General features: G+C 46.0%; 1 protein-coding gene across 2 annotated transcripts in view; it reads left to right on the top strand.

Moving 5' to 3' along the window:
* LOC121299357 (synaptic vesicle glycoprotein 2B-like) overlaps window positions 1-10,950 on the top strand; it is a 38,392-nt gene extending 27,442 nt beyond the window's left edge. For both annotated transcript variants that reach the window (XM_041227071.1, XM_041227070.1), the window contains exons 3-13: window positions 3,499-3,679; window positions 4,696-4,847; window positions 5,149-5,282; window positions 5,594-5,683; window positions 5,848-5,958; window positions 6,495-6,583; window positions 6,806-6,970; window positions 7,069-7,202; window positions 7,539-7,739; window positions 8,095-8,254; window positions 8,570-10,950. In XM_041227071.1, the coding sequence (XP_041083005.1) occupies window positions 3,499-3,679; window positions 4,696-4,847; window positions 5,149-5,282; window positions 5,594-5,683; window positions 5,848-5,958; window positions 6,495-6,583; window positions 6,806-6,970; window positions 7,069-7,202; window positions 7,539-7,739; window positions 8,095-8,254; window positions 8,570-8,753 (1,601 nt within the window). In that variant the 3' untranslated portion in view covers window positions 8,754-10,950. The remainder of the gene's footprint in view (window positions 1-3,498; window positions 3,680-4,695; window positions 4,848-5,148; window positions 5,283-5,593; window positions 5,684-5,847; window positions 5,959-6,494; window positions 6,584-6,805; window positions 6,971-7,068; window positions 7,203-7,538; window positions 7,740-8,094; window positions 8,255-8,569) is intronic.
* The last annotated feature ends 1,466 nt before the right edge of the window (window positions 10,951-12,416 follow it).

The following is a 12,416-nucleotide window of genomic DNA, read 5'->3' as shown; positions in this document are numbered from 1 at the left end:
CAGAAGCCATAACAGTTGTGCAGTATTTCATATTAGATTTTGAAATGTCACTTTATTCAATATGTATCCGGGGATCGGTAACCTATGGCATACCTGGCTCTTCAAGTAGCAAAAATGGCTCTCGAGTCTCTGCTGCTTGTGTCCAGAGCTGTAGTTTTGTGTGGGTTTATACAGTTCCCATTGAGGACCCATCCACAGCCAGTTCCCATTGAGAACCCATCCACAGCCAGTTCCCATTGAGAACACATCCACAGCCAGTTCCCATTGAGAACCCATCCACAGCCAGTTCCCATTGAGAACCCATCCACAGCCAGTTCCCATTGAGAACCCATCCACAGCCAGTTCCCATTGAGAACCCATCCACAGCCAGTTCCCATTGAGAACCCATCCACAGCCAGTTCCCATTGAGAACCCATCCACAGCCAGTTCCCATTGAGAACCCATCCACAGCCAGTTCCCATTGAGAACCCATCCACAGCCAGTTCCCATTGAGAACCCATCCACAGCCAGTTCCCATTGAGAACCCATCCACAGCCAGTTCCCATTGAGAACCCATCCACAGCCAGTTCCCATTGAGAACCCATCCACAGCCAGTTCCCATTGAGAACCCATCCACAGCCAGTTCCCATTGAGAACCCATCCACAGCCAGTTCCCATTGAGAACCCATCCACAGCCAGTTCCCATTGAGAACACATCCACAGCCAGTTCCCATTGAGAACCCATCCACAGCCAGTTCCCATTGAGAACCCATCCACAGCCAGTTCCCATTGAGAACCCATCCACAGCCAGTTCCCATTGAGAACCCATCCACAGCCAGTTCCCATTGAGAACCCATCCACAGCCAGTTCCCATTGAGAACCCATCCACAGCCAGTTCCCATTGAGAACCCATCCACAGCCAGTTCCCATTGAGAACCCATCCACAGCCAGTTCCCATTGAGAACCCATCCACAGCCAGTTCCCATTGAGAACCCATCCACAGCCAGTTCCCATTGAGAACCCATCCACAGCCAGTTCCCATTGAGAACCCATCCACAGCCAGTTCCCATTGAGAACCCATCCACAGCCAGTTCCCATTGAGAACCCATCCACAGCCAGTTCCCATTGAGAACCCATCCACAGCCAGTTCCCATTGAGAACCCATCCACAGCCAGTTCCCATTGAGAACCCATCCACAGCCAGTTCCCATTGAGAACCCATCCACAGCCAGTTCCCATTGAGAACCCATCCACAGCCAGTTCCCATTGAGAACCCATCCACAGCCAGTTCCCATTGAGAACCCATCCACAGCCAGTTCCCATTGAGAACCCATCCACAGCCAGTTCCCATTGAGAACCCATCCACAGCCAGTTCCCATTGAGAACCCATCCACAGCCAGTTCCCATTGAGAACCCATCCACAGCCAGTTCCCATTGAGAACCCATCCACAGCCAGTTCCCATTGAGAACCCATCCACAGCCAGTTCCCATTGAGAACCCATCCACAGCCAGTTCCCATTGAGAACCCATCCACAGCCAGTTCCCATTGAGAACCCATCCACAGCCAGTTCCCATTGAGAACCCATCCACAGCCAGTTCCCATTGAGAACCCATCCACAGCCAGTTCCCATTGAGAACCCATCCACAGCCAGTTCCCATTGAGAACCCATCCACAGCCAGTTCCCATTGAGAACCCATCCACAGCCAGTTCCCATTGAGAACCCATCCACAGCCAGTTCCCATTGAGAACCCATCCACAGCCAGTTCCCATTGAGAACCCATCCACAGCCAGTTCCCATTGAGAACCCATCCACAGCCAGTTCCCATTGAGAACCCATCCACAGCCAGTTCCCATTGAGAACCCATCCACAGCCAGTTCCCATTGAGAACCCATCCACAGCCAGTTCCCATTGAGAACCCATCCACAGCCAGTTCCCACTGAGGACCCATCCACAGCCAGTTCCCATTGAGAACCCATCCACAGCCAGTTCCCACTGAGGACCCATCCACAGCCAGTTCCCATTGAGGACCCATCCACAGCCAGTTCCCATTGGTGTTGCAATGATTCAGAGCAGTCCTTGGTGTTTATTATTCATGGGGAACGACCATCATCTTCAGTAAAGGTCAGTGGGTGAAGGCTGCTTTCATTTCCATGGGTAAATGTCGTTTCAAAACCCCATGCATGACAGCTCTGTGACTCTGATGAACATGATGACTGCAGCACAGCAGGGTTTGCTTGAGTTTTTCTTTTTTTAAACGGTGCCACTCCTCCCCCTGATGGACACTCGCCATAACTGCAGAACACAGAAAAGCTCCTTCTCCCATGTCACTTGACTCACATGTGTGCTATTGATCGCCTTCCAGTAACAGAGAAGTCAATGAGGCCGTACTTAAAAATAACATCTGTTTGTCCTTTTTGTCTGGATTACAATGGGAAATGTATTTTCTCTCGATACAGGGTGTGTGTATGCCTGTGTGTGTGTTCCTGTGTGTGTGCCTGTGTGTGTGTGTGCCTGTGTGTATTCCTGTTGTGTGCCTGTGTGTGTGTGCCTGTGTGTGTATGCCTGTTATGTGCCTGTGTGTGTGCCTGTGTGTATTCCTGTGTGTGCCTGTGTGTTTGTGCCTGTGTGTATTCCTGTTGTGTGCCTGTGTGTATTCCTGTGTGTGTGCCTGTGTGTATTCCTGTGTGTGCCTGTGTGTGTGCCTGTGTGTATTCCTGTGTTTGTGTCTGTGTGTTCCTGTGTGTGTGCCTGTGTGTATTTCTGTGTGTATTCCTGTGTGTGTGTCTGTGTGTGTGTCTGTGTGTGTGTCTGTGTGTGTTCTGTGTGTGTGCCTGTGTGTATTCCTGTGTGTGTGCCTGTGTTTTCCTGTGTGTGTGCCTGTGTGTGTGCCTGTGTGTATTCCTGTGTGTATTCCTGTGTGTGTGTGTCTGTGTGTGTGCCTGTGTGTGATTGTCCTTAACTGAAGTTGTTCTCTCTCCATGTTTCTTTCTAGCAGAAGTTGCCCGGAGTCTTCTATGTAGGATTCCTATTAGTAATGTAGGCTCTGTGTATGACTGTAGATGCAGGGGAGTGTTTTCTGATCTGCTGTACGATCTCTGTCCCACAGCTATGCCAGCTATAGGATTTGCTTTTCAGATTAGTCAGTCTGTAGTTACTTATATGTTATATCTGCTGAAGATTGCTGTTAGACTTCCCTAGGACACACCTATTTCAATACCAAACAAATGGTGCAAATGTAGTACATAGCAAGTCTGCAGGATCAATCAATCTACAACACTCAAGACATGTGCTTACAACAGTAGCCACTACCCCGCTGGAATGACTCAGTGCACATACACATTAAAAACCTTTTAAGTCATGAAAACTGCTGAAGCATGGAATAATTCCACAGCAAGGGACCAGCATACAGCATAAGAGCCCTGTGAGACGGGTTCCTGCTTTACATGGGCAGCGCTCATAGTCAGTGATGCGTGCGGGTGGCAGGCCCCTGACGCCCATCTCCCTTCTCCTCCTGGCAGGATTGATAGTGTACCTGGGCATGATGCTGGGAGCATTCATGTGGGGCGGACTGGCTGACAAGATGGGCAGGAGGAAGTGCCTGATCATCGCCCTGGCCATCAACTCCGTCTTCGCCTTCATCTCCTCCTTTGTCCAGGGCTACGGCCTCTTCCTCTTCTTCAGGCTCGTCTCCGGTTTCGGGTGAGTGAGCGGAGGTGTGCGGGGTCCATGTCTTCTGTGGTCCACTCATTAGAAACACCATTAGAAAAACTCTTCTGCAGGCCAGCGGCAAAGTACAGCAAAGTGTAGCACAGTAAAAGCTTGGTAGAGCACAGGCAAGCAAGCTGAATCACAGATATTGTTAACCACAAGTACAGTATTGTGTAGTTGAAGCATGGGCAATTGTGAATTTAATGTGCAAATTTAACTTGGAAGTTTAGTTACATTGCAGTTCAAGTGTGATGATGCTCTGCACCTGTCCATTGCAATGTCCAAATAGGTGCTTGTGATGGGAAAGTACTGAATAGAAATATATTTAAGAGAATCAAGTGTAATTCGAAAAAATCCTCCATACACCTATCTAGCCCCACACTTTTTTCTGTAATCCTGAGTGAAACCCCGCCCAGTCCCAAATGATGACTCCAGAAAGCATTATTGGCACTTGACAGATACAAACACACAGAGCTCCAACAGTGCCATTGAGCCCGGTGCCAGGTGTATGGAATACAGCCTCCATTGTTCGTGTGCTTCAAACAATGTGCACAGTCCCTCATCAGCAATAACACATCTGGAAAATGCTATTGATGCTGTAGTGAGCAGGACGGCAGGCTGGAATTGATTATTGAAGGCTCTTGAGAGGCAGTGTAATACTCATTAGCCTGATGAAAGCCTGCCAGGCCCACCTCAGCTCACACCCACTCAGATTACCACAAACCCGTGAGCCGCTGCTCCACTGCAGCCAGAGATCAAAGCACCAGCACAGCCTGCAGGAGCAGACTGCATCCCGCACCCATTTCCTTGAGTCTCATTCAGGGGTTTAGCGGGTCACTTCTAGGGTTAGGGTAACATTTTGTTTTTACTGTTTTCGCTCCAGTGCTCACGCTGCTATATTGAGAGGATTGTAAATACTCCAGTAAAACTCGACAGGTGGACGGTTAGTTGAGCTGAGTGACGGCCTCTGTATCTCATTGCTTGCGCTGCCCTGTGCCTCTCCCCAGGATCGGAGGCTCCATCCCTATCGTGTACTCCTACTTCTCCGAGTTCCTGTGCAGGGAAAAGAGAGGCGAGCACCTGAGCTGGCTCTGCATGTTCTGGATGATCGGTGGCATTTACGCCTCGTCCATGGCCTGGGGCATCATTCCCCACTACGGTAAGAGCCACAGACCTACATGATAAGCAGGCACTGTAGAGGACTGAGCTGGTAGTACAGTAGTAACTATACAGCCTGCTTCACTAATGGAACCTGGCTCTGTCAGCCTTTGAGATTGAGCCTCCGACACTACCCATCCATATCTCCGTTATGCAGCTAGACCACAATGTGAACCCAGCAATGAAGGTAAACAAGCTGGTAGGAGCTCTGTGTATTAGCCAGGTTGTTACAGCCCCCTCCCTGTAATACAGAACCCCATCCCAGACTGGCCCCTCTATAAGTGACTGTGTTTCTCCTCTAGGCTGGGGTTCCAGCATGGGCACCAGCTACCAGTTCCACAGCTGGAGGGTGTTTGTGCTGGTGTGCACCCTGCCCGCCATATCCTCCCTCATTGGACTCATCTTCATGCCTGAGAGTCCTCGCTTCCTGCTGGAGGTAAGTGCACTGAAGCACTTCAAACCTGCCATGTGCTGGTATCTCTTCCCAGGCTTTCAGCAGCTGGAGTGATGTCATCACATCATTTCTGTGTGTGATGTTTAACCACTATTGGGAGGTCAAAACATAGGTCCAATATGACTGACACAGTTAGGGTTCTGATTCAAGACTCAACAGAATATCTTGATTTAACTAACGCAATAGTACCCCAAAGGGCCTTCACAAACCCTGTTTGTGTGTGTTTGTAACTGCAGCTAAACTGCCCTCGTTTCTGTAATAAAATTAATAAAGTTGTGTTTGGTTTGATACAGAATGGCAAACATGACGAGGCCTGGATGATCCTGAAGCAGGTTCACGACACCAACATGAGGGCAAAGGGAGAGCCTGAGAAGGTGTTCACGGTATGTCAAATCTGCCATATAACCAGCCCGCCCTTACTGGCCTCATCGTCTGCTCCTACTAGAAATCCTCTTGACATGGGGAATCAGGGACACCTGATGGCTATTTCCATTGCATTTGTTTATCTGGGTCTCTCAAATGCTCCTTGTTTTTTTGTTTTTTTTAGGTCTCTCAAATCAAGACGCTGAAGCAGGAGGACGAGTTTATTGAGATCCAGAGTTCCACAGGGACTTGGCACCAGCGATGGTTTGTCAGGATTATGACTGTGGTCAAGCAGGTAGGCAAACAAATGAATACAGTACTGTAATGAAAATGTGTAATGAACAACAAGAGCAGTGTCTTCCTTCTGCAAGTGCCATACATGGATAGGCTTGTTTGATCGGCACTTGCATATACGTTAAATGTATTTACATAGGAGGCTTTTTGATCCAGAGGTTAAAGAAACAGAATTATAACCAGGAGGTCCCACTTTCAAATCCCAGCTCAGCCAATGACTTTCTGTGTGATCCTGAGCAAATCACTTAACCTCCTTGTGCTCTATTTTTCGGGTGAGACTTTGTAAGTGACTCTGCAGCTGATGCACAGTTCACAGACCCTAGTCTTCTTGTAAACTGCTTTGTGATGGTGGTCCACTATGAAAGGCGCTATATAAAGATTATTATTATCTGCAGTTCATGAATTATAGTGCATCCTTGTCATGTAAATGAACGTTCAGTGAAGTGGTGTAGACCCAGCGGAGCGGGATTGTCCTGCTACAGGCGGCTCACGTTGGCTGCTGGTGTATAATGCTTGTGTTTTGGTGTCCCTATTCAGGTCTGTCAGAACGTCCTGTCATTGCTTTCACCCCAATTCAGGATGAATACCTTGTTCATGGCAGTGGTTTGGTTTACGATGGCCTTCAGGTAAGGAAGTGTTTTCCCTTTTAAACTGTTTGGGTCCAATGCAGCAGATGAACATTTGGAGTTGTATTAATAAAGCAGCAGCACCGTTAGTGCTGGAATGATTGTTGCAGTTCATCTTCACACTTGCATGCACATACTCTAGGGTTAACTGTTATCAAAGAGCCCAGTTCACTCCCCCAAGCCAGCACAGTCATGTGATGCTGTGTGACTCTCGCATTTCAGTTACTATGGGCTGGCCGTCTGGTTCCCAGACATGATTAAACATCTACAGAACGAGGAATACGAGTCCAAAGTGAAGGTTTTCTACCGGGAACGTGTTGAACATTTCACTTTCAACTTCACCCTGGAAAATCAAATCCATAAGGAAGGAAAATACTTCAACGACAAGTAGGTGCAGAGATTTCAAGCGTCAGTTATTTATTATATATATATATACATCTGTACATGGTACTAATCCTGTTATTGCTTTGCTGATGTCCCTCCAGGTTCTATAAGATCGATTTGAAGTCTGTGACCTTCGAGGACTCTTTGTTTGAAGAGTGCTACTTTGAAGACATCAGATCCACAGATACCGTCTTCAAGAACTGCACCATCGTGTCCACTGTATTCTATAACACAGGTGCACATTCTCTCAAGCAGGGCAGAGAAATTACATTTCATTAAGACTTTTATGATGCCTATTTGTTGATCAGAGCAATGGCATGATTTTTTGTATGGTCCGGAAAGAGAAATATTACAAGAGAAACTTGCTTTGGAAACATGGTTTACAGTGTCCAAATGAATTTGATACAACAAACATTTAAAAGAACATCATTAAATGTACCTACAGTATATGTCATATGTTCACGGAAAATCAATGGTCTATATCTGGTCTCGGTTGATTGAAAGCCACCTTGATATGCTGAACAGCACTGTCGCTCTGCAGCAGTCTTGAATGATTGCTTGTATTTTTCAGATTTGTACAAGCATAAGTTTATCAAGTGCAAGTTTGAGAACAGCACGTTCCTCCAACAGAAGGAGGGCTGCCACCTGGACTTCAACGAGGAGAATGACATCCTCATCTACCTGGTCAGCTTCCTGGGCAGCCTGGCCGTGCTCCCTGGAAACATCATCTCCGCTCTCTTCATGGATAAGATAGGGAGGATAAAGATGATCGGTGAGAGACAGGGGGAATCACAATCACCAGCTATGCCAGTTGGGTAAAGCCACTGGAGGACTGGATATATTTAAATTACAAGCCTGAAACTACACACTTCTGGCCAGTACCACAGACCCAGATTAAAAGTGATCTTGGACAACATTAGGCAGTAACTTGATGTCCAGTAATTTCACATTTTCGAATGAGCAGGGACACATTTGATCTACTTTTGCATTAAGAAATAATAACTCCCCTATTGTTTTTGTTGCTGCACCTGGCAAACTGGTTTTAACACATGCATACAAACTCATGTCCAGGAACTTGTTCACGTGGCTAAGACTTGAAAACGTGTATCTACTGCATTTCCCTGCAGGAGGGTCCATGCTGATTTCATCTGTGTGCACGTTCTTCCTGTTCTTTGGGAGCAGCGAGTCTGCCATCATCGGCTGGCAGTGCCTGTTCTGTGGCACCAGCGTGGCAGCGTGGAACGGCATTGAGGTCATCACGGTGGAGCTGTATCCCACGAGTAAAAGGTAAGGCATAAACTAACTTTCAAGCTACACCTCCTGACACCCTCTGTCTCATAATGTAAAAGGAGCAACTCATAAAGCTCTTGTGCATTGCTGTACATGATGTCATTAGAACAGCCTCACCATAGGAACTCCTTGTACAGCAAATGAAATGCAAGAGAGCAAATATTCCTATAAAATAAATAACATATAGCAAGTGCTCAAGAGACAGTCTAAGCATGGTCTTTATACAGTATGTATGAGGGGGCACATCATATATAGGAACTCTCAAGTGTTTGACTGTGATAAGCACACAGACCCGTTTTCTTCTGCCTGTAGAGCCACAGCGTTTGGAGTCCTTAACGGCCTGTGCAAGTTTGCAGCCATCCTTGGCTCCTTCATCTTTGCCTCCTTCGTGGGAATAACCAAGGTGATGCCCATCCTGCTGGCCTCCACGGCGCTGGTGGCGGGGGGGCTGCTGGCTCTGCGCCTGCCCGAGACCCGGGAGCAGGTCCTCATGTGAGCCTGGCCAGCACAGGGGTGCCACAGGGGAGCCACAGCCCGGCGGAGCTGGGGGATAGACTGATACAGGCAGGACAAAGGAACAGGAGGGCTGGCTTTTTGTAAGCATTAGGTAGCCCCCTATATTGTATTTTTATTGCATTCATCTTCATTTATTAAAAGGGCAACAGTCAAGTGTATTGAATTGCTGATGAAAATGCAAGGCTTGTTTTGTGTGCGCTTCTTCTTGTTTATTTGTATTGATCTGGACAGCATTAAAAACCTGCACTGTTTAATTCTGTTACAAACAGCACTAAATGAGCAGCATCCTTTTAACTGATCTGCTCTGCTTACGGGAGGCCAGCCAAAGCTTTTAACAAGAATATGTTATCTGTTAATACAGTTCCGGTATGATTCGGGATTGCATATTAAATGTGCAAATACACAATAAAAAGATCTAGATGTTTCAACCTTGCACGACACATTGTGTCAGTCTATCCTTTAGCACAGTGAATTCTAACTGCTGTTCTTATCACCTGGAGTCTATCATAGGCACAGCGCATTAATAAGTGGCCAAATTACTGTCCCAATATAATACACTGTCACAGCAAACTCTGCCCTTCCATCTGTCTGTGTGTTTTAATACAATAGTTCCATTCTTAGGGCCTTGCTTAGAAACAAGTGCAAGGGCAAAGGCGAACTTTCTCAGAGGAACAAAACCATTTGAATGGTATAAAACTAGCAAGAGCTCGGAGGAATGATTGTACTGAGCAAGTCCTCCTTGCTAGTTTAATACTGTTCGGTTTGCCTTTGCCCATTCCCTTCTCTATTATTCAAAACTGTGCTGGTTTGCCTCCAAACCACTACTGCTCCCCACACAGACACTGTCAAAGTATATCTGGATTTTAAATGAAGGCAATAATTAATATCCAGCCATACCGCAAAGGGAAGCTGCCTGTTAGTGTTCACCCTTGTCTTTAGTGTGCTATGTAGGGGATTATCTTTGCTACAGCTTCACTTCACTTTTTTTGAGGCGGTCGCATTTTTCCCCAAGTGACCCCCAAGATATGACACCTAGGTCATCCTTTCTACAGGTGTTTCCTTCCCGCGCCCGCGGCAGAGTGATACCGTTAACTGTGCATCCTAACCCCAAGATAGGTTAGCCAGATAAAAATGGGACGTGCGTTTAAGTTTACAAAAATGTTTAACGCTGAAGATGATTTTGCCAGCAGGTACATGTAAAATGGTTAAAACAAGAAAAAAGAGAAAAGGGGGAACTGTATCTTTGAATACAAAGAGGGTGATCAGCATGCTGTTTTGAGCTTTTCAGTATCACAAAACAAAAAGAGTTTAAAAGTCTTTTAAAAATGTCTACAATAAAGAGAAATCATAGTCTAACGGTACTTGCTGTATGTCTCACTATAAATACAATCATGATGAAGACTAGCCATTCCTGCGTTATACTGCATTGTTTCTGTCTGATTTAAGGGTGGATTCCTAAGCTGTTGCTTACTTATGGTGGCTGTTCTTAAGGAGCCAGTATTATACTCTAAGAAGCCGAGCTTTGACATTCCATGACTAAAATTACTGCACCAGGATAGCACTTCAACATAATGGCATGGAAATGCTGTTCAATTGATTACACGCTGAAGGGCATTATTCTGAAGTGACCATAGTAACTTGTATGTATGTTCACTCATAATTAAGAAGTCAATCCTATGAGTCTCCATACTGTCAAGTGAATTTGCAGTCATATTACTTCGTACCAGTAAGTACGTTGCAGAGCAGTCAATAGCATTGACTAGTACAGGCACAGTGCCAATTTTTCCAAACCAAGAAAAACGACCAAGGCTTTCTCCAAATCCCCTGCTGTCCTTCTAGAACTGTACGAGCGGCAGGAGGCGGGCCTTACACGCATGCAACTGATCCGATTGGCTGATCTGTGCACATGTGCGACTCAGAGGAGTCACTGTGAGCGAAGGGGCAGGTTTGTGAATATTGCTCTTAAATGTTACACTTTGAGTAAGTTAGTTAGTGAGTCTGTATGTCACGATGTATGGAAAGCCATAATGTTTTCTTGTTTTTATATGTTCATTTTTAAGTGTGTCTGATTGTTGTTGGAAAACGGAGACAGGTGATGACAATCTGTATTTATTTTTTATTTTGTTTGTTTTTTGTTTTGTTCTGTGACTGTCCAAATAAATAAAAACATGAATGTACATTGTGGCATGAGTCTGGATCTTTGAAATGTATTATACGCATGTGTTTATTGAATTGCTGGTGTATGTATGGGACGGGAAGCTCTTCGAACCCTCCCCCGAGATCAATGAATGAGCCTAGCTCCACTGCCCTTACTTGCTCAATGCGTGCAGCCAGTCCTGCGGTTCCCAGCCCCTCACTTGCACACTCAGTTATATGCAGCACATGTCTAAACAAGGCAGGACTGAGGTGTGGGGCACGGCACCTAGCAGGAGGTTCTGTTTACTCTCAGTTCTAAGAGATCAATGTCCTCTCATGAGAAGACAGTCCTGCGCTTCAACGCACACACCGAATAAGATTCCTGCCTTAGCACGCATATAATGCATTCTTTCTGTGATCTTTTTCTAAATCAAAATGGATTATGTTGCAAGCGTTCATCTAGCAAAATACTGTAGATATCTGTATTCATTATTTACCAAGTTGCATGAATCCTGTTGTATACATGCATTAACATTCATAGAAACCCATTTTCCAATTTTGCTTCCATCATGCATTTTGAATTTGACATCCATTTCAAATCTGTTTTAAATCCATTGCTTCCTGGAAATTACATGTATCACCACACCCACAATAACACCAGTAATAATGATAGAAGGAGCACATGTCCATAGTGTGTGTAAAAGCAATGGTGCGCCTCTCTTCTTCCCTATTATTTCTGTTGCTGCTGTGACTCCTTAAATCTCTATGAGGTTCAGCACACAAGGGGAGCCCGTGTGGCCGACTAGATGCCAATTTCATCTCTTGCGAGACACTGTTGGTGCCAGGTGCCAAAATAAGCACCATACCAAGATCCGAGAGAATGAACCTGAGGTTAGACCCAGGGCAGCACACTCAAAACTCATTAGAACAAGTGAGCCAGTGTACTGACAGCCACTGGGACAATCTCCCTCGATGATATAGTTAACTGTGGTATACGACCCTAGAAATGCACTGACTCACACTTACAGCATGGTAAATACCTAAAAAAGCATCCGAAAGCAGATAGAAATCACACACAAGCAAAGTGCCACTACCAGCCATCAGAATTATGCTTCAAAAAACACAACACAACAGAATCATACTTAACCCCCCTGTGTGACCCCCTTGCACAGGACTGGAAGAACGAGCACAGCAGGGTGCCAAGAATGACTTCTTCCATGATCTTTTTTTCCAGTGTCAGAACAAGGTTTTAATTTCTAGGAATGAGATGATATATTACTTACCCCTGAAAGGGAGGGGGGCAGCCAAACACACTGCATGAAAGCCACCCCTTGGTGGAATACTTTTCTTCCAGTAAACGGTTCACAAATTGACACGTAGCGCTAAAACTATGGCACTTGTACAAACACGATCAACACGAAGTGTGAAGCGATCACGCACACACAGGGCGGTGCTCTCTGCTTCTTAAAGAAAACGGTGCTGTTGCTTTTACCATTTCACCAACAGT

This window comes from Polyodon spathula, chromosome 24 (genome assembly GCF_017654505.1).
Source record: "Polyodon spathula isolate WHYD16114869_AA chromosome 24, ASM1765450v1, whole genome shotgun sequence".
Taxonomy (NCBI): Eukaryota; Metazoa; Chordata; class Actinopteri; order Acipenseriformes; family Polyodontidae; genus Polyodon; species Polyodon spathula.
Note: the sequence above shows the minus strand (reverse complement) of the source record. Positions and strands in the feature narration are given on the sequence as shown.